The 25,840-nt window shown below is 40.1% G+C and overlaps 3 protein-coding genes and 1 long non-coding RNA gene across 8 annotated transcripts in view; 3 read left to right on the plus strand and 1 right to left on the minus strand.

The window, feature by feature from the left end:
• Positions 1-2,600: 2,600 nt before the first annotated feature.
• LOC119488766 lies at positions 2,601-5,348 on the plus strand. The gene is made up of 2 exons (XR_005207029.1): positions 2,601-2,678; positions 2,772-5,348. It is a non-coding gene; the product is annotated as an uncharacterized LOC119488766 (long non-coding RNA).
• itpa (inosine triphosphatase (nucleoside triphosphate pyrophosphatase)) lies at positions 5,136-7,431 on the minus strand. The gene is made up of 8 exons (XM_037770655.1): positions 7,282-7,431; positions 6,554-6,611; positions 6,403-6,467; positions 6,236-6,309; positions 6,117-6,148; positions 5,895-6,007; positions 5,729-5,805; positions 5,136-5,504 (listed from the first exon to the last, which is right to left on the minus strand). Exons 1-8 carry the CDS (start codon positions 7,342-7,344, stop codon positions 5,369-5,371), a joined length of 618 nt encoding a protein of 205 aa, XP_037626583.1. The 5' UTR covers positions 7,345-7,431; the 3' UTR covers positions 5,136-5,368.
• A 48-nt stretch (positions 7,432-7,479) lies between these two features.
• Positions 7,480-12,999, plus strand: mettl13 (methyltransferase like 13). The gene is made up of 9 exons (XM_037770654.1): positions 7,480-7,755; positions 7,959-8,231; positions 8,331-8,799; positions 8,907-9,106; positions 9,208-9,397; positions 9,693-9,857; positions 10,007-10,219; positions 10,330-10,461; positions 12,296-12,999. Exons 1-9 carry the CDS (start codon positions 7,603-7,605, stop codon positions 12,586-12,588), a joined length of 2,088 nt encoding a protein of 695 aa, XP_037626582.1. The 5' UTR covers positions 7,480-7,602; the 3' UTR covers positions 12,589-12,999.
• Positions 13,000-17,831: 4,832 nt separating this feature from the next.
• dnm3a (dynamin 3a) overlaps positions 17,832-25,840 on the plus strand; it is a 29,798-nt gene continuing 21,789 nt past the window's right edge. For 3 of the 5 annotated variants that reach the window (XM_037770074.1, XM_037770075.1, XM_037770077.1), the window contains exons 1-5: positions 17,832-18,434; positions 23,605-23,678; positions 24,748-24,897; positions 25,009-25,212; positions 25,335-25,433. In XM_037770074.1, the coding sequence (XP_037626002.1) occupies positions 18,274-18,434; positions 23,605-23,678; positions 24,748-24,897; positions 25,009-25,212; positions 25,335-25,433 (688 nt within the window). In that variant the 5' untranslated portion in view covers positions 17,832-18,273. The remainder of the gene's footprint in view (positions 18,435-23,604; positions 23,679-24,747; positions 24,898-25,008; positions 25,213-25,334; positions 25,434-25,840) is intronic. The other 2 variants (XM_037770076.1, XM_037770078.1) reach the window with 1 other exon arrangement.

Raw genomic sequence — 25,840 nt, forward strand, 5'->3', positions numbered from 1 at the left:
ACACAAAATAATGATCTCAGTCACTTCCACACAGTGAGGCATACAGCTCATTAATTAAACACTGGTATCGGATCGGATTGGTACTCGATATCGGCCGATACCCAAAGCCCAGGTTTTGGTATCGATATTGGGACTGAAAAAGTCGGACCGGTGCATCCCTATCTAAAATGCTCTAAAATGGTCCCGTACTGTGGAGACCTACAGTAACACTCACAGATCAGATTAATATGATGGATGTGTTTTTTGTGAAGGTATGCACCTGAGAGAAACATGAGATTTGAGACCTAATGTCCCAGACATGAAGTTTCCTGCTCCTCTGTTTCCCACCACATTCCCCTTCTCCTACTCACTCAAGCATTTCCTCCTTTATTTGACTCCAAAATACTGCCACCATCCTGAAGCGTGTTTTTATGCTTAAATACAAACATCTAACAGAGAGTAGAGGGAGCATGGGAGATAATGCCTTTTTGTCGCTGTCGCTCCCAGGAGCGATTAGGGCCTTAGACTCACTTGCTGTTTTTAAATCTAATCTTAAGACTCACCTGTTGCCCTCAGCCTTACCCTAGGGTCCTGGTTTCATATGTGTTTTCCTTTTACACTTGGGTCTCGAAATATTTTGTCTATAATTTTATTTATCCTATTTTAACTAAGGCTGCCAATCGATTAAAATATTTCATTATCTGTTCAAAACGTACCTTAAAGGGAGATTTGTCAAGTATTTAATACTCTAATCAACATGGGAGTGGGCAAATATGCTGCTTTATGCAAATGTATGTATATATTTATTTTTGTTAATCAATTAACAACACAAAACAATAACAGATATTGTCCAGAAACCCTCACAGGTACTGCATTTAGCATAAAGAATATGCTCAAATCATAACATGGCAAACTGCAGCCCAACAGGCAACAACAGCTGTCAGTGTGTCAGTGTGCTGACTTGATTATGACTTGCCCCAAACTGCATGTGATTATCATAAAGTGGGCATGTCTGTAAAGGGGAGACTCGTGGGTACCCATAGAACCCATTTTCATTCACATATCTGGAGGTCAGAGGTCAAGGGACCCCTTTGAAAATGGCCATGACAGTTTATTTAACCTCCTTCACGACAAGCTAGTATGACATGGCTGGTACCAATGGATTCATTAGGTTTTCTAGTTTCATATGACACCAGTATCTTCACACTACAACCTCCGAAAGATTGATTGTGTTAATGCTTTAAAGAAATTAGTGACATTAAAACTAATTTGCGTTCATGAGTTATTATCGTGTTAACTTTGACAGCCCTATTTTTAACATTTCTAATCATGTGGTTCTTTTGTGTAAATTGTTTTAACAAGGATTGTTTTACCCTTTATGTGAAGCAACTTGAGATTTTGCTGTATTTTAAAGTGTGCTATATAGATTAAATTCATTAGTAGTAGTAGTAGTAGAACTTTGCCAGTATCCGTCATGCACAAAGCTCCCTCTACAGACCACTAAATATTCACTCCCCCAACTTTGCTCTTCTGCTCTGACCTCCATATTTCTAAAGTAATGAAAACACACAAGTAATGACAAAGGTCAAAGTAGAGGTCAGAAAGTGACTTGAGGTTCCACATATAAACTCCCTCTGGAGCAGTTAATATTCATCGTGTCTTCAGTGGGACCTGAGTTTGGTCATAAACAGTGTAAATTGAGAGAGAGCGTCGCAGCAGGAGTATGTATTAGGTCAACTGTTCCATCATTTACTGCAGTGACCTCATGGTGGAATAATTCATTAGCCTAAACCTTAAAAACCCTGGAAGGTCTTCATTCAGTTGGGTGACTTTAGTGAAACACAAAATTTATGGAATGGAAATTCACCCTCATTAATTGTAGCTTTGAAGTCAAAACCAAGTTAAAACTTTTCCTCAGTTACGTGTGCTGTTATTTGAAGAAACTTGAGCCTGTTGTTGAATAAAAACTCATCACAGCGAGGGAATTCAGGTAAGTCTTGCATAACAAATAGAAGACGAAGTCCAGTCTGCCTCCCCAAAGCCACATCAAACCCTCCTTATCCTCCGGTGCAATCACAACGGATTAAGATCTCATAAAGTCAGGCATCCTCTCCTCCCAGTGATCCCAGTGTAGCGCATTCCTTCATTAACCACAACAGCTAAGCCTCATCTGGGTAAACATGCTGTTGTTGATTCTCTGTCTAATAAAGTGTGAAAACATCCTGTGTTTCGGATCTGTGGGTTTTGGAACAGGCACATCACTTAAAGGTCAAGTCAGGAGACAATTTTCAGGGACATTAAAGGACGTGAAGCTTTTTCCAGGCCCTGAAGACAGCCCATTACAGAGTGGCTATACTGGGTTACTATAGTGCAGCGGTCTCAAACGTTTTACCTCGTGATGCAGAGCGGTGAACAGTTTAACAGAAAAATGATTGTCTCTCTCTAGGTTGGTTCATTTTGATCCATTACCAGAGGAGAAATCAGTAGAAGCAGAGGTACAAATAGTCATGTTAAAAGTCCATAGAAGGAGATCACATGACCACACCTGAGGCAGGGAGGATAAAACAAACACATCTGTCTGGAAAGAAGCCGCCCCCCTCAGGTGCAATCACTTCCTCTCAATCAGAGGCCCTATATAAGCTTCCTTCCTCCCTTTCTTCCTTCTTTTTCACCTCCAGCATGATGTGTGTGGCTGCACTGTGAGTTCATTTACTTCTTTGATGCTTTGATTTACCTTTTTATTGCACAATATCTGTTGAGATGATTTGTTAACAAGATTTTTCTTGTTGCAGAGCTAAAACAACACATGCAGACAAGGCAAGAAAGAAGACATCTGTCTAAGATAATACATTCATTAACAGAACCTGCTGATTGCTTCTGATTCTGTCCATATATCAAGTCCAGTGTATTCTTGTCCAACAAGTCATTAATTTGTAATTTTAAAAAAAACATCATTGTTGGAAGTCTTCCATGACCCTGATGCGCTCTGGGAGGAGCCACAGGCTCACCTGTGCTGTCTGGAGTCAACAGAAGAGCTGAATCTGTGCTTTTATAACTAGGAGGAGACTCATTCCCGTTTGCTGTGCCACCAACCAGACCTATGTTCCCTTATGCTTCTAAAGTGTGATCGCTGTGGACTTCAGGAGGAACTCGGCAGAGGATGTACTTCCTGCGGCAGCTGAAAAAATTCAACCTGCCACAGATGGTGCCATGATCGCTGCTGCCACCGCCAGGGACAATTTTTACTGCTTATTTGCACCAACAAACCAAAGCAAATTCCTAGTGTATACCTGATACACCTGGCATAAACAAGATTTTGATTCTGTTTAACTGATGTATTGTTTGTTTGAATATTATTTTAATTTATTCAGAGCCAATAAGAGTTTGATAACTAAGATGAGTGAATGCATGGGACTGATCTCTAATGTCATGTCATTCTCTATTCATGTAATGTATGCAGACCCACCACTTGCTGTATTTAAAGGAGAAGTTTGTGTCAAAATAAAGTCCCTTTTTGGTGAAATCTGCTGACTCGCTGTCCCTAATTCTGGTGCCGCATGTCCCGATACTTGGTGTCTCTAGATGCCACCCCTCACCCATTAGGTTACAATCAGACTGTTTTTCCACTCCATTAATAATTGTATGGCCCTAACATTTCACACAAATACACAAGCAGAGAGTGCAAAAGCTAACTTGTGCAACCCATTGCACTCAAAGTATCTGAGGATTGCGGAGTCTAAAACCAAAAACTGAGAAATGATTTAATATTTAGCTACATTAAATATGCAATTGCATAAAGATACCTTGTTTCATTAAAACCAGTGAAAATTGTCATGGCTAGAAATTTACATTAAAAAAATGCCTCTGGTAGCTTGGGAACCACAATTTAATCAAAATGATCTGGGTGCAAAATATTAAATTTAAACAACAAAAAATGTATTTGAGACAAATGTAGGAATCTCGGTCTTACCAAGTTTATATATCATTAACATATTAAAACAAAAACTTCATTTTGGTAGTTTGAATTGGGGCATGTCACACTAGAGCTGTTTCAGACATCACATGATGTCTGTTTACCCTAATGTTGTACAAAGGTTCCTTTTAAAAGAATTCCAACAATTCCAACTCCTTAGCGGACAATGTACATCTTAAACCTTTTAAATTCTCTGGTATAGGCAGGCAGTAGCTTGGCGGGCTACAGCACTGACAGTAACTGTGTTGACTTTGAATCACGGAGGAAAAGAGGGATGCCTTCATAGCGATGTCTTTGACCTCTAGTGACCTGAAGTCTGGCACACATCTTGGTTGACAGGTGAACTGACAAGTCTTCCTGATGAAGACAGAATACAGCTTTCCTGTTACTTCTCACGACTTGCTACTTCCTGACTAGTCCCCAAACAAAACTAAAACTAAAAGGTCTAAGCAAACAGAGCGGTCCAGTCATTTCACCACCTACAGCATCTTTTTTTCTCAAGAAGTGTTAATTTTACTTGCAGAGTATCATTATTCATAACCAGGTGTAAAAGTTTTCTCGTACACGATTAGAAAGGTTTCACGATGAGGAAACTATGCCAAAGTGACATTAAACGTGTGTAGAGGAAAATATATCAAATATTTGATGAAACACAGAGAATAACCTGTCAGTAGTACCTTTAGCTGTTTCTTCGGTCTTGGTCTCATTCAGGATCTGTGTATTTGAGTGTGTGGCATTTTCAGTCCATCTGGGAGATATCAGTCACAGGTGTATGCATAGTTCCTGCTCAGAGACTTCCAGCTCCAAGGTCATTTATTACCCAAACTCCCCTGTTATCACTGTTATGTTTGTTCTGAATGCCCCCCCAGACACACGCCCCTCTCTCTGGATTCCAGCCTGAACATCCTTCCCTCGCCAACTCTGGGCCACAGAGCGGTCTGCTGCTCTCATCAGGATCCCGGAGCTCCTCTTTTTTATAATTTATGTTCTTCTCCAAATCCACCTCTATCAGCAGAACTCAGAACGGTTGTCTTTGAGTTTCCACTGTGGAACAATGAATCAAGTCTTACAACAATTTCCACTATTTTCCCATTTTATCTGGAAGACATTTTTAACATGCTCAATTCTTGAACATTCTAACCCCGACTGGGAAATATTCATCAAGAATAACAAAGAGAGGGAATTTGTTTAAAAATAAGTTTATTAAAAAAAACAATATTATGCAGCACATGTTCCGCTGCAGATTCTTCATGTAGACATTGTGATCACAAATCTGTTACCTGCCATACGTTTCTGATCCAACAATAAAACATCTTAGTAATAAGGAGTATCCTCTGCATTGTCAAATCTAATGACTTGAGGTTTGATACAGTTTGCTTCAGATTCAGAACCTGAAGTTGACCCTAAAATGACTCTTTAGTCCTCCAGCTTCTTCTTCTTCTTGTCCTGTGGTGAGGTATTGTTGGTTTGAGAGAAGTGCTCAGACATGGCAGCGAGTGCCCGGTAGCGGTGAGAGATGGTATTCTTCACATCTTTGGGCAGTTCAGCATAGCTGCAGATGAGAGGGAAGTAGTTAAAGTCAGTATGGACGTGTTCTTATTCTTTGTACAATAGTGATAAATAATCTCTAATGCAAAACATAAATTGAAAAGGATCATCACAATGATGCAATTTGTTGTATGGACTAATCTGCAACTCATTTCTGAAAGTTATGTGTGGTGACCTCTGGCTCCCCCTTGTGGTATGAAAACGACATTTCAAGCAGTCTTTACTTACGTTTTGTCATATCCGTCTGGCTGGAAACAGGGATCCCATCCAAAGTCTCTGGGTCCCCTGGGTTCCACAATGCGTCCCTTAAAACACCAAGAGAAAAGAGTGAAACATTTAAAATAAAAATGAAACACACATGCAAACAGTGAGGCAGTTTGAGAGAGACTCTGACCTCTGTTTTCCCTCTGAAGAGCTGCACTGGTTCATCTTTCCCAGCAGAGAAAGCAAACGTGCAGAGAGCCCACGCTGATTTATCTTCAAACCCAGCTAGGAGTTTGTGCAAGCCTACAACAAAACATTTAACAAAATTAGAGATGTTGTATTCACTTCTTCCACAGAGCTCTAAATGTCTCTGTTAACAAATCTCAGCAGTGTCTTGTCTATTACCACTTACCTTCTGGCTGGAGTTTATCCAGGAACCATTTTCTACAAAAACAAAGTTTAGTTGTGATTATTACTGGTCATTACCACTACATAAAATGGCTCAACATATGTGAAAGTTATTATACTAACATGTAAGGACCAGGCAGGCCTCCCAATGCCTTGAAACACAGACAGGTGTCCTCTACTATGACTGGTCCATCAATCTGAGGACGAGAAACAAACAATACATCAGTTTCAATCATTCAACATGCACATATAGAATATACATAGTTGTAATTATAGCATAGTTACTGTACCCGCTGTGCAGCCTCCTTACACTTCTGTATGGAAATCTCATCTGGCTCTCCTTGGTATTCAGGCACTAGATAAAGAATAAATAGTTATAGGTGAGCAATGATTACAGGGACATATTTAATCTACTGGTGGTCTCTTTCTTTTGATACTTACAGTCAATCTTTTTGGACACTAGTTTGTAGGGAAACTTGTCTCCCAGGATCTGAATGACCTGATGGATGGGACCAAAAAGAGAGTAAATCTAGCAATCAATCATCAATCAAGCTTTATTTATATAGCACCTTTCAAACAAGTCAAATGCAATTCAAAGTGCTGTACAGACGATTGACAACAATTTAGAATGTTAAAAATTGATTTAGAGACTAATGCACACAAAAATAACCAATATAAAAGTTCAATGAATAAGAAAGCAATAAAAGATGGGTATTTAAGATAATAAAAGATAAATAAAATACAAGGAAATAAAAATAAAAATAAAAATAAAAATAAATAAATACAAATTATGAAACTACAAAACAAAAGCAAAAAAAAGCAGGACTGATTTTTGTCAAATGAAAAAAAGAGAGTGATGTATTAGATTACAGCTCATGCTCACTGTCTATATTTAGCTAGCACAGTCTGGAACAGCATATGTGTACAAGGAAGTACAGGACAGCACGAGCATAACATCTGTCTCAGGTGTAAAATGTGTGAGTATTTTAGATTTTATTTTATTATAGAATATTGTTATTCACTGTTTTTTTCTCATTCTGCTTTATTTTATTTTTGTTTATTTTATTCATTGTATTTTCTAAAGGTAGTTGTGCTTTGGAAATACATCAAAATCACGAATAAAATCTATTGAATTGAACTGAATTGAATTTAATTGAATTGAGTCTCACCTCTTCGAGTTTTTTAGCATTTCCAGTCACGAAGACCACAGATCTCCCAGCAGGCACAGACATGTTGAATGACAACCCGGAGCACTAGCAATATGGGACCGACGATTTCCGGCTCAACAAGAGCCAATCAAAACAGCGCTGAGATCCTCAGCCAATCACCGGGCAGCATGTAGCCCCGCCCTCAAATAAATTCTCCAATCAGCGAGCGGTACTGCCAGGAATGTTGTCCGGCTGGAAAAGTCGGTGTGCCATGTGGACAAAGTGTCTGTCAACAGACTCTGTAACTGCAAACTGAAACGTTTTAGACTCCTGTAACCAACAATGAGTCTTTTACCTCGCACTGCAGAGGAGTTCAGCTCCGCAGAGTACTGGGAGAAGTTTTTTAAGAAGCGTGGAGAGAAAGCTTTTGAGTGGTATGGAGACTACAACAAACTCTGCGGCGTGCTGCATAAATACATCAAAGTCCAGGATAAGGTAAGATGACTACAGTGATACACAAAATACTTCATAATATTTACTAGATATGTAATAGAAGTATAATTTAGCATAAATTGGAAATACTTAAATGAAGCACAAGCGCCTCAAAACTACTTAAGTAAATGTGGTTACTTACCTTCCACCACTGCAAATGATAATAAATGATTAATTAAAGAGTGTTTTGTATTTCTGTCCTTCAGGTGTTGGTGGTTGGTTGTGGTAACTCTGAGCTGAGTGAACAGATGTATGATGTTGGCTACAAACATCTAACTAATATTGACATCAGTGAGACAGTGGTGACCCACATGAACCAGAGAAACGCTGAGCGCCGGCCAGGCCTGACTTTCCAGCAGGTGGATGCTACACAAACTCCGTATGAGGACGCCAGCTACCAGGCTGCTCTGGACAAAGGCACGCTGGATGCCATGGCATCAGAAGAAGAAGGAACACTGGCCAGGAGCATGCTCACTGAGGTGAGAAACCAATGGGTCGGGGTGTGCACAGACCATATGTTTAGACTCCTCAACATATGTCTTTGCATTCTCATCACAGCCGTGTTCTTGTGTCTGCAGGTGGGTCGTGTGCTGAGTGTCGGCGGCCGGTATGTCTGTGTGACGTTGGCTCAGGAGAGTGTGATCAAGTTGGCCGTGGAGCACTTTGTTCAGCTGGGGTGGGCTGTGAGGCTCCACTGCCTGCAGCAGGAAAGTGGGACAGAAGAGGACTCCTTTGCTCTGCCTGTCTTTGTTCTGGTCTGCACCAAGTTCCGCCAGCCTATGCCCATGCCTATTCTGGAGATGTGTCTTGGGGAAGATGGAGCCCCGACTCGTGTCACGCAGGTAGCAGAGTTGTTGACAGCTGTGAGGGAGCATCAGGCTTACTCTGTCTTGAAAAAGAGGCTCCGTACAAGCACAGACGCCAGCTCGAACCTCTCGCTCACCCTCTGTCACACCAAGACTGGGCTCCCCAGATACACTCTCACAGTACAGGACTGTCCCCCAGGTGCCAAGGTGCCAAGATCAAACCAGTTTGCTATTTTTATTGGTGAGCTCTCCTGTTATCTCATCATGTTACTGCCTTCTTATGTAAATTACACTGGTTGCATTTTGTTCTTCTTTGTTTATGTCTTTCCCCTCTGCTCATCTTGTCAGTGCCTCACGGCAGTGAGACAGCTTGGCTCTACAGCTCCAGCGAGGGACGAAAGCAGCTGGCTGCCAGTGCTAACTTTCGGCGCCTGGTTGTTGTGGCAATGCACAGGAATCAGGAGTATACAGACATGCAAGCTGTCCAGTCGGAACTCTCACCAATGGTGATGGACCTGGCTCCCCCGGGTATGCCAGCCAACCAGCAGGTAAACGCACTCAGATAATCCTTTTAGAAAATGCCCTTTTGTACAATAAACCATTTTACGTTGCATCAGTTTATTCATTTGAGCTCTCTGTCCCCATTCAGGTGCCGTTTCTGTCAGTTGGAGGTAACCTGGGTTGGCGAGAGGAGGTCAGCAGGGGTGTGAGTGAGCTGAGCGGGGAGTACTGTGTGGAGAATGTCAGAGGAGAAGACGGAGAACTGTATCGGAGACTCATTTTCCTGCATAATGTCACCCTTGTCCAATCAGAGAGCCGCCTTGTCTCTTCAAATACTGGTCAGTTCTTTCTGCTTGTTCACTGTAATTTGTTATGCTCTCTTTCTGTGCCTCAGCGCCAGCCGTGGCCGAGGCACTTTGTTTTCGGTTTGTACGTCTTTACGTCTCTACTTCTGTGCGTACGTAGCACCATTTCTCATGAACACAATATCTCAGGAACGCTTGGTGGGAATTTCTTCAAATTTCAAAGTTTTACACAAAATATATAGTTTTATAATATCTTAATCGTTTTTTTTTTAACATAGGAGCAGATTGATGAAATTAATGAATATTTATATCTTATATATTTATGCAGCATCAAGTCACAAGAAGAAAAACAAAAAGAGGGTCAAGCCAACAGCTGCTCCAACAACATCCTCCAGCTCTCTATCAGTGGACAGTGGCTTCCTCTGCTGCGCTCACCATGAAGTGATGGTAGCAGGCCTTGCCATGCTCGGGGTGGGCACGCCACAGAACAAAGGTCAGTTCACGCCCGTTTTGTACAGTGTTGTTGAAGGTTGTAGAGGAGGGCAGGAGGAAATACTGACTGTACAGCCACCAGCGTTCCAGCGTCTTGCATAAAATATCACACTTTGATTGAGTTTCCTGTGACCTTTTCATCCGTCTCAGATGTCCCAGTGTCGGTGTTCCTGGTGGGGCTCGGTGGAGGAGGCCTGCCTCAGTTTCTTCGGGACTTTGTGCCCAATGTTGCTGTCGAGGTTGTTGAACTAGACCCCGTTGTGATGCAAGTGGCAAAGGAGTGCTTCGGGTTCCGACCAGATGATCGTTTGACCGTCACTATTGGAGACGGCCTCGAACGCATCTGCGCCCTGGAGAAAGAAGGTTAGTGACGGAGGAGTTGAAGAGAGGGCAGTTAAAAGTGAGGCTACACCAGTGAATAATATATATATTAGCAATATCAAGAAGTGACTGGCTATTTTTTTGCTCTGTAGGTGGTCATTTGTTTGACGCCATCATGTTCGATGTGGACAGTAAAGATACTACTGTGGGTATGAGCTGTCCTCCTGCTGCCTTTATAGAGACCTCGATCCTGCAGAAAGTCTGCAGCCTGCTAACACCCAGAGGTACAGTATTTTATCTATTTATCTCCATCTGCTGGAATCTGTCATGTCTTCTCTTAAAGGGGACATATCATGCTCATTTCCAGATTCATATTTGTATTGTGGGTTTCTACTAGAACATGTTTACATGCTTTAATGTTCAAAAAACACATTATTTTTCTCATCCTGTCTGTCTGAATATACCTGTATTCACCCTCTGTCTGAAACGCTCCGCTTTAGCGCCTGTCTCTTTAAGCCTCCCTCCCGAAAAAGCCTAGTCTTTCCAAAGGTAGTTCTCAAGCTGTGGGCGGAATATTTTATGAGCCTGCATGTGACATTGGAAGTTTAGCCAAATCTGAATGACGTGGAATCACGTGTTATCTTATCTAGACAGCCCACAAAAAACTGATTGGTTGTCTTATTTCACAGTTTGTGCTCCACAGTACTCTGTACTCCAGATACCCAAATGTATGCGCACAAGCACTAAAAAAGTGAGTTTTTCATTATGTGTCCCCTTTAAATAATCACAATAAATGTATTGGCATAGCCCTTTTAAAACAGTTTTATAAAGAACCCTCTGGTAAGACAATTAATAGGCACATCATTAAACAAATTGCTGTTCAGAGCTAGATTGAAGGTATAGATATCGTATGGAACTAGAAAACCTAAAGGATCCATTGGTACCAACCATGTCATACTAGCTTGTCGGGAAGGAGGTTAAATAACGCTCCAAAGTTAGGCTAAATCTTGGCGAGGAAAAACTTTCATGGCCATTTTCATAGGTGTCCCTTGACCTCTGACCTCAAGATATGTGCATGAAAATCGGTTCTATGGGTACCCACGAGTCTCCCCTTTACAGACATGCCCACTTTATGGAAAATCACGTGCAGTTTTTTGAATGTAGTATAAATGTGTTATTTTTGCCTATTCTAAAATGATGTGTCTGAATATTTCTGCATACTGGGGTCCCTAAACAGTCTTGAATTACATACATTGTGTGTCACTGTAAAGCTGAGACTCTTGTGGATCCAATGAGCCCAACTGGATTCATGTGTGATGATGTTAGTCCCCATAGTAGCCATTTCATTGTAGTGAGACCATTTTTTAAAAAACTTGACCTCACTGTATAAAATGACCTGTGGTGACCTCTAGGATAATCACAGCCTCATGAAACAGCCACAAACTAGAGACCTAGAGCATTCAGAGGATGGATGGCTTTCCTAGCTAGATTGACAATAAGGGGGTTTCTGAGCAGTTTACACAACAGAAGTGCTCGCCATCCAATTGCCAAAAAATGCAATTCTTGCAGAAATCTCCAAATGTCAAATGGTTTTGATTCCAAATCACAGCATGGCTTTTTCTATGGTGTTCCTCAAGGTCTTGGTGTCTAAATATGGTATTCTGGAGAGATTATTGATCATTTTTATCAATTCTCAAGTGGTAAAAGGTTGTTGAATTTAGCACCAAATCTGTGTAACAAATGGTATCAACCCAAGAATTGCTGCAACAACTTATGAGACATAATAGAGCATGGGAATGGGCATCATATACTTCTATCATAATGTTTTAAGCCCTTATACACTATCGCAAATTATTTTAATTCATTAATTAATGTTTATTGCTGATTTATGACTAGAACAACTTGACATTTGGGCTTAGCATCTCAAATTAATCTTCAGGTTCCCAGCTTTCAGATGATGTACACCACTTCTATGTGACATCTACTGTTGACCTGCTATCTCCCCCTAAAGACCCCCTGTACTCCCAATATCAAGCACAAAAACTGGTTTATTGTGGTTCTCAGAGGGTTGTGTTTGATCTTCTCTCCTCTGTCTGTCTCTCCCTGCCATCGGACCAGGTCTATTCATACTGAATCTTGTGTGTCGTGACTCAGTCCTGAGGAAAAGCGTGCTGGAGCGTCTGAGCGCCGTGTTTCCCAGCATCATCTCTCGAAAAATCGAAGGGGAGGTCAACGAGGTCCTTCTGTGCTCTTGTGGAGAGAACGAGACATCGGACGCCGCTCGCATCCTTCCATCCCTGAACCAAGCAGCCAAAAGTCTGCAGAGCGCCCTGCTCTCTAACAGTACTGGAACCAACAGCGGCCCTCATATAGACATCGCAAAGTTGTTAAAAGACCTGAAAGTGGAGTAAGGTTTGTTTGCAACCAGAGGGGATTTAATCATTTGTCAAGATGGTTTAAGACACTATGGGGAAGATACTGAAATATGAGAGCAAGTGCTTTGACTTTGCCATACAGTTCAATGTAATGAAAAGTATTATGATGTATAACATAAATATACAGTAATTCAATCACAAGTAAAGAACATTTTAGCTTAAAGCGGAGCTATGGCCATTTTCACAATTCATCCATGTTATTCCTATGGTCTAAGAAAGTCTAAAACTATTAGTAAACATGAATAACTCTCTCCCAAATCCCAAAACTAGAGTGCTAAAACTCAAATTTGTGATGTCATCAAGTATAAAGTTTGGATCTGCTCCATAGAAAATGGCTGCGTCCGGTCGACACACTTTTGTGTGAATAAACAGTAGTATGCATCGTCACTTCCTGAGAGCCTCCTTTCCAGTTGGAGATGCGTAACCATGGTAGCCCGTGCCAACCTCATGTGACCAAACGATGATTTGTGAGAATCATAAAGTCCAAACTAATTTTAAAAAAATAGATTGCGCCTAGCAAAGTGAAACCTTATACTTGAATTTAAATTGAACCGTTATTGTGGTTACAGGGCTGTCCGTCAACAGCTGTTATGAACGTTGTCGTCACTATTGTGGGTTATTTATGCTGCTGTAGTGTCCAGCATTTTCATACTGTAATATTTCACCAGAATAGTATGCAATTCCCATATTATTGGTTTCATACTAAGGTGTCAGACATACTAAATAATCTCACATAATGTTTTAACCAGTGCAACTCCGGTGTCTGAGAAGTGAAGTCAGTGCTGAAGTGCCTTAATCTTGCACTCTTTCTATCAGCCAGCAGGGGGCGACTCCTCTGGTTGCAAAAAGAAGTCTGATTGTATAGAAGTCTATGAGAAAATGAGCCTACTTCTCACTTGATTTATTACCTCAGTAAACATTGTAAACATGAGTTTATGGTCTCAATCGCTAGTTTCAAGTCTTCTTCAATACAGCATGATGTTCATTTAGTAAATTATGGTCCCATTTAGAGTCAAATAGACCATAAAGCAGGGGATGCTTTATGGCGGGGCTACCTTGTGACTGACAGGTCGCTACCATGGCGTTGTCCAGTCTTGGAGTTGTCCGCGTTTTCGCCTTACAACTTTAACCCTTTCACAGTGTGTTTTCAGTTCATGAAAGTTAATTATAACATTTTTGGTTACCTAAAAATCAGCGTTCGGTTGTACTTAACTCCAGCCTCTTGTGTTACTTCTGATCACAAATAACCAAAATGAACCAGTGAATTGGGAAAGATGTTATAGGCGACACTGAGGGCACAAGGGAATTTTTTACATTTTCTGTTTAGAATAAGAAGTTAATTTGGGTATAAAAGAAGAAAACAACACAAAATAATGTAATTATAATGTAAAATGTAGGCCATGAAAATAATATATTGGAATTCTTAAAGGTCCCATATCATAAAAAGTGAGATTTTCATGTTTTTTTATTATAAAGCAGGCATAAGTCCTATATAAACACTGTGAAAGTATCGAAACGCTCTATCCACAGGGAAATACACACAGCCAGGATTCAGAAACTCTGCATTTGAAACAAGCTGTCATGATTTTTGTCCATTTGTGATGTCACAAATATACAATATTTAGACCATTACACAGTTTTAAACGTAAACATTCTAAATGTGTCCCAGTTTATTCCTGTTTTCAGTGTATGTGAATAACATCTACTGACAGGAAGTACACATGGACCAAAGCTGTTGCCTAGCAACACAATTCTGTTGCAATTCCGTCGAAATGTGCTAAAACAGAGCATTTAAGACGGAGGGTAAATACAGGCATATTCAGGCTGACAGTATGAGGAAAATAAAGTGTTTTTTGAACATTACAGCATGTAAACATGTTCTAGTAGAAACACAAAATACAAGTATGACCCTGAAAATGAGTTCAGTATGGGACCTTCAACTTAGGTGGTGTTCCTCTTTAATATGGTGCTTCTGCAAAAAAAAAAGAAGGTAATCCCACTTCCATTATTATTATTATTGCAATATGTCACCATTAAAAGTAGCCTTCAGTTTCTCTATTACTTGCTTCTAGTTTCCAGTGTACTACTAGTAGTGCTCACTCCCTCATTGCCAAAGAATGCAGCAGTGTTATTTACAGTAGATGAATCTGGTTCCAGTTGCAGAGTTGGATCCAGTACGTACACACACTTTGGATGTTTGGGATTTTAAATAGCTGCTGGTCGAGAGGAGTGAATGCTTGCTCGGTGTCTGATAAATTGGGATACTTTAATTTGGCTGTGAAGTTTGTTGTCCCTCTTCTATGGAAAGCCGTTGGAGCATATATTCCATATCCTTGATATCAGACGTCAGTGTCCTCCACTAGTTCGGTCTTTGTCAGGACTAGTTGGACATTTGATCGCACTAGTTGGCAATTTTGTCTTACTAGTTGAACAAAAACTCTTACTAGTCACTGTTTTTCAGCAACTAGTGGCACTTTTATTCAACTAGTTCCAACAGAAGCCTTACTAGTGAGACTGTGCACCACACTAGTAGGATCAAAGTCCCAACTAGTCAGCTTTTTGACGCACTAGTGGACCTCTGGACCGAACTAGTAACGCTGACAGTCTTACTAGTTAACTAGTAAGCTGCACAAGCTTTGACATGTTAACTAGTAAAGGACATATTCCCCTCACTAGTTAACTAGTAAGGTCCAAAGGGTTTAACTATTGGACATTTTGGCCTTCACTGGTTAACTAGTGAGCATTTTGGCCCTCACTAGTTAACTAGTGCAGAAAATTGTAGGTCACTAGTTAACTAGTTCGGTCCAGAGGTCCACAGAGATTTCGAGAATTAAGTCACAACTTTACGAGAAAAAAAGGCATATTACCAGAATAAAGTCAGAGAAAGTCAAGAAAAATTTGCCAAAATGCTCTGCCAATGGTAAACAGTGTATTCTCATAAGGCTACCAGGAAGCCTGCAGTGACTGCCCTTCACCGTCAGGCCCGTTTGCGCTGGTGTCGACAACACAGACAATGGAACCTGAACATGTAGGGGAATGTCATGTTCAGTGATGAGTCCAGGTTCTGTCTGCCAAAGTTGGATGGGAGGGTCAAAGTATGGAGACGACGCGGAGAACGCTATGCTGACTGTTGCACCGATGGAGTAACAGCTTTTGATGGGGGCAGTGTCATGGTGTGGGGCGGCATCTCCCTCACTGGCAAAACAAGGCTTGTCATCATTGAAGGCCATCTCAATGCAGGGAGATATCGGGATGAGATTCTGCAGCCAGTGGCGATCCCATACCTCCACAATCTGGCACCTAACTTCATCCTCCAAGATGACAACGCTCGCCCCCACAGAGCCAGGGTTATCACAGACTACCTCCACAATGTGGGAGTAGAGGGAATGGAACGGCCTGCCAAGAATCCACACCTCAACCCAATTCAACACTTTTAGGATCAGCTTGTACGTGTCACAGTGACCAACACAACCTCGTTGGCTGACCTGCAACGAATCCTGGTTGAGGAATGGAACGCCATCCCACAGCAACGTGTGACCAGGTTGTTGACCAGCATGAGGAGGAGGTGCCAGGCTGTTGTGGCTGCGTATGGATCTTCCACCGCTACTGAGCCTCATGACGGTGGATTCAATCAATCAATATGTCTTGTTTGTTCCTTGTTACTGATAGAGAGTTCAATCATCCACCAAACATCTCAAAACAAGAGTCAATACCAACAGGAGAATACACTGTTTACCATTGACGGAGCATTTTGGCAAATTTTTCTTGGGCGCTCCCCACATAATCAGCTGAGCTGCTCATCCCACAAATGCATGATCCTTACAAGTTGGACATCATTGCGAAGGTAAATAAACAGGCTTTCCAACCATGTAAAATACAATGACCATTAGCATTGTAACAACAGAGAAATAATCGACCAAACACAAGTTGCCGAACTTTGTTTTTCCAGTTTATATACTAATACTATGACTTTTTTCTCTTAAACTTCTGAATTTATTCTCCAAATCTCAGATTTATTTTTTTTCCTCAATGTGGCCCTTATACAGCGTTGTACATTAGACCTACAACAATGATAAATAAAAATGAAAATGTAAAAAAACAAACAGTTATTCATTCCCACTAATTCTTTTAAAAATCCACAGGGAGCCACTGGAGAGGAGCTAAAGAGACGCATGTGGGTCCAGAGCCGCAGGTTGTTGACCCCTGAACTAGTAAGACAAAATGTCCAACTAGTGCTGTCAAAGACCGAACTAGTGGAGGACACTGACGTCTGATATCAAGGATATGGAATAAATGCTCAAACAGCTTTCCATAGTCCTTTACTAGTTAACATGTCAAAGCTGACTAGTTGGGCTTTGCTCCTACTAGTGTGGTGCACAGTCTCACTAGTAAGGCTTCTTGGAACTAGTTGGATAAAAGTGCCACTAGTTGCTGAAAAACAGTGACTAGTGAGAGTTTTTGTTCAACTAAACCAGGGGTCTCTAACCTGCCGCTCCGGAGCCACATGCGGCTCTTTAGCCCCTCTCCTGTGGCTCCCTGTGGTTTTTTAAAAATGGAAATGAATAACTGTTTTTTGTTTAAATTTTCATTTTTATTTATCATTGTTGTAGGTCTATGGTACGACAGTACGACGGAACCACATTGAGGAAAAAAAATAAATCTGAGATTTCGAGAATATTGTCAGAAGTTTACGGGAAAAAAAGTCGTAATATTATGATAATAAAGTCAGTAGTTTATAAAGTAGTAATTTTACGTTATTTTCTTTTTTTCTCGTAATATTATGACTTTCTTCTCTTAAAATTATGACTTTTTTCTCGTAAAGCTATGACTTTATTCTGGTAATATTACGACTTTTTTCTCGTAAAGTTATGACTTTATTCTGGTAATATTACGACTTTTTTCTCGTAAAGTTATGACTTTATTCTGGTAATATTACGACTTTTTTCTCGTAAAGTTGTGACTTTATTCTCGAAATTTCAGATTTTTTCCCCTCAATGTGGCCCCATACCTCACTGCAAGCGTTTTGCGGCTCCAGACAGATTTCTTTTTAGTTTTTGCCTAAGATGTCTCTTTTGATAGTAAAGGTTGCTGACCCCTGATATATCAAGGATATGGAACAAATGCTCAAACATGTTTCCATAACACTCTTCTGCATAATAAGGGGGATTGCCTAGTTCAACATGTTGATTGCTGCGCATGCGCACTAAACTTGATTCCGTTAGCTGTCAGTAGTAGACTGTTTTCCTCCCAACAGCGGAGCAAACTGAACTTTTAGCTTGTTAAATGTAGCCACAGTTTAAAGGAAACGACACTACGCGAACTTCTTGAGTGTTTAAACAACTAAAATGTGTTTAGGGAACTGTTTTCGGAGGCTTGTGAGTACAAACTTGGACACTAACGGTAACTAACGGGCACTAACGGTAACTAACGTTTAACGTTCTATCAGCTAACGGTCACGGAGCTTTTTTTAAAAAGTTGTCACCGTCCTTCAGGAAGAGTTATTTTTAGTTGTTAAACATGTCGGTAATGAAAATAACAAGTTAATTGATAACTATGGGAGCTGCTCTAACGACGGGTGTAGTGTAGAAGCGGAGTAAAAACAGGCTTTTAAAGGAGGAGCTGGGGCTGGGCTCAGAGGAGCCCGGCGGCGGCTCTGTTGCGATGGGCAACCGCGGGATGGAGGACCTGATCCCGCTGGTCAACCGCCTCCAGGACGCCCTGAGCACCGTGGGGCAGAGCTGCAGCCTCCACCTGCCGCAGATCGCCGTGGTGGGCGGCCAGAGCGCAGGAAAGAGCTCCGTCCTGGAGAACTTTGTGGGCAGGTAAGGTTATGACTCACTCATACACTGAACTCTGGATGAACTGAACAGCAAGGTACATTATCAGCAACCCCCTCAGAGGAACACCACCACCACCATCACCAGCACCACCAGCACCATCACCACCACCAGCACCATCTAGGTTAGGAATTCCAGTATGTTATTTCCATGGTCGAGTAGAGTTCAGTCAATATTTGTGAACATGAGCTACTCTACCTCAAAGCTAGAAACACAAGAGGTAAGTCTCAAACTTGAGCTGCTCCATAGACAATGAATGGGAGACTGATTTTGTGGACTCTCAGAAGGCACAGTGCAAATTAATAAATGCACATTGGTATATAAACAATGCCAGAAGATTACTTTTCATCTGTAGTCCCTGACCAAGGTGTTACAAAAGTCTCCCTATAATACTTCAGAACAAAAACATTAAACAAAGGACACACAGTTGTTAAAAAGAGAAAGGACAGTGGAAATTAAGACATACACATGGTATGAATGAGCTAAAAGGCTGTTTTTCAATAGTTCAATCAATATTTGTGAACATGAGCTACTCTACCTCAAAGCCTGGCAACACCAGAGGTAAGTCTCAAACTTGTAAAGTCTGGAGCTGCTCCATAGACAGTGAATGGGAGACTGATTTTGTGGCAAATTAATAAATGCACATTGGTATAAACAATGCCAGAATTAGCCAGAAGATTATTTTTCACCTGTTGTCCCTGGCCAAGGTGTTGCAAAAGTCTTCCTAAAATACATCAGAACAAAAACATAAAACAGGGCATGCAGTTTAAATGTTGGAAAAGGACACACAGTTCATACAGTTCATATCCATATAAAATGACATTGCAGACCATAGATATAAAAGGATAAATTTAAAAAAAACATAGACGATGAATGGGGGACTGATTCTGTGGACTCAGTTTAGTTTATTTGAGAAGAGACAGTGCAAATTAAGACATACACATGGTATAAATTAGCTAAAAGGTTATTTTTCATTTGTTGTCCCTGGCCAAGGTGTTACAAAAGTCTTCCTAAAATACTTCAGAACAAAAACATTAAACAGGGCATGCAGTTTAATGTTGGAAAAGGACACACAGTTGTTAGAAACAATAGTGACATTTATACATATAAAACAACATTGCAGACCATAGATATAAAAGGATCAGTAAAAAAAACATAGACAATGAATGGGAGACTGATTTTGTTGACTCTCAGAAGGGACAGTGCAAATTAATAAAGACACATTGGTATATAAACAATGCCAGAATTAGCCAGAAGATTATTTTTTAACCTGTTGTCCCTGGTCAAGGTGTTACAAAAGTCTTCCTAAAATACTTTAGAACAAATACGTTAAACAAGGCATGCAGTTTAAATGCTGAAAAGGGACACACAGTTGTTAAAAAGAGAAAGGACAGTGCAAATTAAGACATACACATGGTATAAATCAGCTAAAAGGCTATTTTTCAATAGTTCAATCAATATTTGTGAACATGAGCTACTCTCTCTCAAAGCCAGAAACACCAGAGCTAAGTCTCAAACTTGTAAAGTCTGGAGCTGCTCCATAGACAATGAATAGGAGACTGATTTTATGGACTCTCAGAAGGGACAGTGCAAATTAATAAATGCACATATTATTTTTTGCCAAAAGATTATTTTTCATCTTTTTTCCCTGGCCAAGGTTTTACAAATGTCATCAGAACAAAAATATTAAACGGGGCATGCAGTTTAAATGTTGGAAAAGGACACACAGTTGTTAGAAACAATAGTGACATTTATACATATAAAACAACATTGCAGGGCATATATATTAAAGGACAAATAAAAATACATCGACAATGAATGAGAGACTGATTATTGTGGACTCTCAGAAGGGACAGTGCAAATTAATACACACGCACATTAGTATAAACAATGCCAGAATTAGTTGTCTCTGGCCAAGGTGTTACAAAAGTCTTCCTAAAATACTTCAGAACAAAAATATTAAACAGGGCATGCAGTTTAAATGTTGAAAAAGGACACACAGTTGTTAAAAACAGAAAGGACAGTGCAAATTAAGACATACACATGGTATGAATGAGCTAAAAGGCTATTTTTCAATATTTCAATCAATATTTGTGAACATGAGCTACTCTACCTCAAAGCCTGACAACACCAGAGGTAAGTCTCAAACTTGTAAAGTCTGGAGCTGTTCCATAGACAATGAATGGGAGACTGATTCTGTGGACTATCAGAAGGGACAGTGTAAATTAATAAATGCACATTGGTATAAACAATGCCAGAATTAGCCAGAAGATTATTTTTCATCTGTAGTCCCTGGCCAAGGTGTTACAAAAAGTCTTCCTGAATTACCTCAGAACAAAAACATTAAACGGGGCATGCAGTTTAAATGTTGAAAAAGGACACACAGTTGTTAAAAGCAGTAGTGACATGTATCCATATAAAACTACATTGCAGACCATAGATATAAAAGGATAAATAAAAAATTATAGACAATGAACGGGAGACTGATTTTGTGGACTCACAGTTTAGTTTATTTGAGAAGGGACAGTGCAAATTAAGAAGAACACGTTGGTATAAAAATTGCCAGAATTAGCCAAAAGGCTATTTTTTCATCTGCTGTCTCTGGCCAATGTGTTACAAAAGGCTTATTACAATACATCAGAACAAAAACATAAAACAGGGCATGCAGTTTAAATGTTGGAAAAGAACACAGTTGTTAAAAGCAGTAGTGACATGTACTGTATACATATAAAATTACATTGCAGACAAGCAGGACATATAGATAGAGGCAGCAAAAAGAGAGTTTATGTGTATGTATAAATGAGCCATTGTTTTACTGATGTGAATCGGAATTATATTCCACTCTCACAGAAATGTTGGTTTTGTGTTTTTATACCCAAATGAGCTTTATTCTATTGTAGTGTTCTCAGTTGTGAAACAGAAAATGTACCCAAATACAAAATGATAATTTCCCTGTTTTCTCTGTGTCATTTATAACATATTTTGGAATTCATTGTCTGTGGAGCAGCTCCAGACTTTATAGGTGATAACATCACAAATTCTAGCTCTAGCACTCTGGGAGAGAGTTGTTCATGTTTACTAATATTTTTGGACTGTCTTAGACCATAGGAATAACATGTATGAATTTTTAAAATAGGCATAGTTCCCCTTTTAACTACTTAGGTTGATAAGATTTACATGACAAAAAAGGTGCCATTGTCTAATAAAGCATCCTTTATCCAGGGTTTGTATTGTGCATTGTTAGTAATGGCTTTATTTATATGAATAAATAATTTAATGATGCCTTATAGTTAATTTAAAAGCCATTAATAAGAACAGCCTTTGTTTTTTCCAGGTTGTGAATAATCACTTTGACTGTAACCTGTCCTGGACCAAAATCTATCAACTACAAACAGTGTATATAACTTCAGATCTAATGGTTATTAGAAAGTTCACATTTCTAACTGCATTTTTACCAAATATAAATCAAACGTCTACCAACGGTATTTTTCACAACCTGTCAATCCAGTAAATGATTTTCTAAAAATGAATAAAGCCATTAGTTACCACTTATAAACCTCTTCTTTGGAAAAAAAAAATGACTACGGCTGTAGGCCCATGTAAAGCATATGTAGCCTATAAGCGGTAAGTGCTATTTGCTTGTAATACTAAAAGCCATGGCAACTGTGATTAAGGGGTTGGGACATGCTTATTACACAACTATCTGTAACCAATTACATTACACTGCTGAAATCACTGTGTTCATATATCACCGTCTACACCCAGTTTGCTTGGGTTGTTGCGTTTCTAATGTGAAGTGGTGGATGCCGGCGGTGGCGGTGTCTGTACGACAGTAACCAGTGCAGCGCCTTATCTCACTCTGTAGGTGTCGATGAAGGGGAAGAGGTTAACATAGCTCCTGAAAAAGTAATGGATTCAGCATTAATTTAATTAACTACAAGTCCTTCAGTCGACCAAAACTGAGCTCAGCAGAGATTTGTTGAATTAACATCTTATTCTGACCTTTAACAGATTTAAAAGGCCTTAAAATAGTGCAGACTACTCATGAATGCCAGTATTGTTTGGGTAAAGTTTAAAGGTGGAGTCTGCGATTCTAATTCAGTACACTTTTTGTCAAATTCGGCGAATATCTCCTCACTGCTGTCCATTCTGTGTATGCGTTGAAAAAAGCTCCGATGTTCATACAGAGCCCTTGCTCAGTAAATGGGAAACAAACAACCCTATTCCAGCCAGGACAGGGTAAAGGTCATGGATGTCTAAAGAGAAAAGCAGTTGGAGCGAGAGGGATGGTAAATCTGGCACATGCTTGCTAACGCTCTGAAGAAGCACTGATGGGAGGGGTGTATTTATTATGGTGTTGAGTTCAAATATCAACAGACTCTCTCCAGAATCGAAGACTCCACCTTTTTAAAAGCAAGTGAGACAATTGAGTTTGTGAGTAGGAGACTAAGTATTTCCATCCTGTCATCGTCAGAAAAGAATGCCAGTGAGTAATAGTGAGTTGTTTCCGAGGGTCAAGACAGTGGAGATCTGTTAACTAAAGGAGACGTACATGTATTGTCCACAGCAGCAGAATGTGAGAAATTATAGAAGGCTATTAATACTCGCTTTCCTGAGTGTATGATGATATTTTAACACACGCCTCAGTTCTTTGTCTCTCAGCCATGATTATGTTATGACACCCCTTTTGTTGGGGCTGTGCCAGATCTTTCATCCGGGACAGGATGCAGTAAAACAAAACTTCCTGAATCAGACTTTAATAGGAAAGAGGAGGATATATTTCCTGTGGATTCTGTTTCTTTATAGTCAACACTACATTTAGCTTTACTCTTTATATATGTATCTGGTAGAGCTGTTATATGGAAAAGGTTTTCTTAGCCTTCCTGATCAAGTTGCTAATGTTTTGGATAGTATAAGGCAACTAAAATACAACTAATCTACAGCTGACTGTTACCGCTCACAATAGGCATAATTAGTCAGTTGCACATACTTTTAGCGTAATGGTCTTATCTGTGTGCAAGCACAATATGTAAAGTAATTTAAATGTTGCGTGTCAAGCTTATGTTTCAGACTAAATTCAAGTTTACATTGACATCAAATGCAGTGGCAGTGGCAGTGTGTGTCTTTCTCCAATCCATTCTTTCTTCTCCAACAGAGACTTCCTTCCACGGGGTTCAGGAATTGTCACTCGCAGACCTTTAGTCCTCCAGCTGCTTAGCGCTAACGCAGGTAGGTTAAGACACATCATGCAGGCTGTGTAGTGTCAGTCTTCAGCTGCCACCAGATGGCAGTATGATATTCTACAATGGCTGAGCCCAACTGGTGGGACAAAGCTGGAATTTGCATCTACTATATTGGTAACATATTGGTCAGAACTGTTATGTTAGATTGTGTATTCTGCAGCAGAGAAGCAACGTGGCAGAGTATTACAGTTTTTCTCATTTGCTTTGGCTCAATTCTTGTGTTTTGCCATGTGTGCAAAAGCGTCACTGTAATTGTCTACAATTTGCAAAATAACCACTTGCACATGTCTTATTGATCAAAACTTATGAGTTGACTCTCAGTAAAACTGTCAAACTATTCACAACTTCTAAACATTCTTTCATTGTTTGAGCCGTCACATGCTAAATGATCCATTCAATTATGTTGAAATGTGAATCTAAACAGCTCAGTGAGATACACAACAGCCTTCAGCTAGACAAAACTCACAATCTGGTATAGCACAGTAAGCAGTCAGTGTCAACAAAAAGTAGAACAAAACAGAGATTTGTATATTAGAAACATTTCCTTGGTGATTTTGTTAGCTTTGGCCTGTTCATTGACACAATAACTCGGTTTTGAAGCATGAATAAAGTGTTTTGGGTGAGTTACTACTTTTTGCAAACATGATATAGAGCTGTGATGTCCCATCAAACAGTTGTGACTATTGTACTTACAGTTTAGAGTCTGCTTTGAAAAATGAGCCAAAGTGTTTGAGAAAAACTGTAAAAACAAATAAAATTGACTCATGATTCTGTCATTGTTTAAATGATGGTACGTAGGTCGGTAATCTTGAGAAACTAGCAAGAGTAAGCTAGATTTTTAAAAATATCCAATCGTAAAACGAGCCCAGTGATGCCATCTATTTTCCAATGAAAGTAGCTAGCAGCACTAGCTCCAAAAGTCGCTAAATCTAGCAAGAAAGTCGCCAAGTCATCAACACTGACACCCTGTCGCTTGTTCAAAATGTTTTTGAAAGAAGATACCAACCATAGCTTTAACTGATTATTTTCCCCCCGCTCATTGTGTGTCTTTCCAGAGTATGGCGAATTTTTTCATTGTAAGGGAAAGAAGTTCACAGACTTTGATGAGATCTGCAGAGAGATCGAGGCAGAGACACACAGAGTCACAGGATCCAATAAAGGCATCTCTCCCGTCCCCATAAACCTACGGATTTATTCACCACACGGTAACACAATGTGTTCTTGTGTGTGTGTTCAACATGACATATCCGTTCAAGTTTATGTATGACCTGTGTGTTTATTTGTACTCTTCTACATGTGCATGTGTGTGTTTGCAGTGCTGAACCTGACTCTTGTGGACCTGCCTGGCATCACCAAGGTACCCTTAGGCGACCAGCCGCCGGACATCGAGTACCAGATACGAGACATGATCATGCAGTTCATCTGTAAGGAAAACTGTCTCATCCTGGCTGTCACGCCAGCCAACACTGACCTGGCCAACTCTGATGCACTCAAACTGGCCAAAGATGTTGATCCACAAGGTGAGCCACAAGTGTGGTGGGCAAGGGTTGAAGGGGTTCTCATATATTATTCAGACTTCCATAGCTTATTAAATCACATTTGGATGCTATTAAATTGCGTATTTTCTCCGTCTTCTTTTCAGGTCAGCGCACAATTGGTGTGATCACTAAGCTGGACCTGATGGATGAAGGAACAGATGCCCGGAACATACTAGAGAACAGGTTGCTCCCCCTACGCAGAGGTGTGCTGCCTGTGTTTGTGAGCATGTTTGTGTGTGTTGACTAGAGCTGCAACAATTAATCGATTAGTTGTCAACTATTTACTTAATCTGCAACTATTTTGACAATCGATTATCTGTTTTTAAGAAAAAAAGGTAAAAACTCTGATTCCAGTTTTCAGTTATTTATAGCTATCCGCCGTCCGTCTCCTCTTTCTTATCATGTTCACTTCCCGTGGAAACAAAACAAGTGTTGCTCCACGTCAAGAGAGGAAAGTAGTAGTTCTAAAATAAATTGTCCCCTGAAAAACATTGTCAGACTCAGGCACAAGCTGTATCACTTAATTATCACCATAGAGCTGCAACTATTATCAATTAATCGATTAGTTGTCAACTATTAAATTAATCGCCAACTATTTTGATAATGGATT

The sequence above is a fragment of the Sebastes umbrosus genome, chromosome 5 (genome assembly GCF_015220745.1).
Source record: "Sebastes umbrosus isolate fSebUmb1 chromosome 5, fSebUmb1.pri, whole genome shotgun sequence".
NCBI classification, from domain to species: Eukaryota; Metazoa; Chordata; class Actinopteri; order Perciformes; family Sebastidae; genus Sebastes; species Sebastes umbrosus.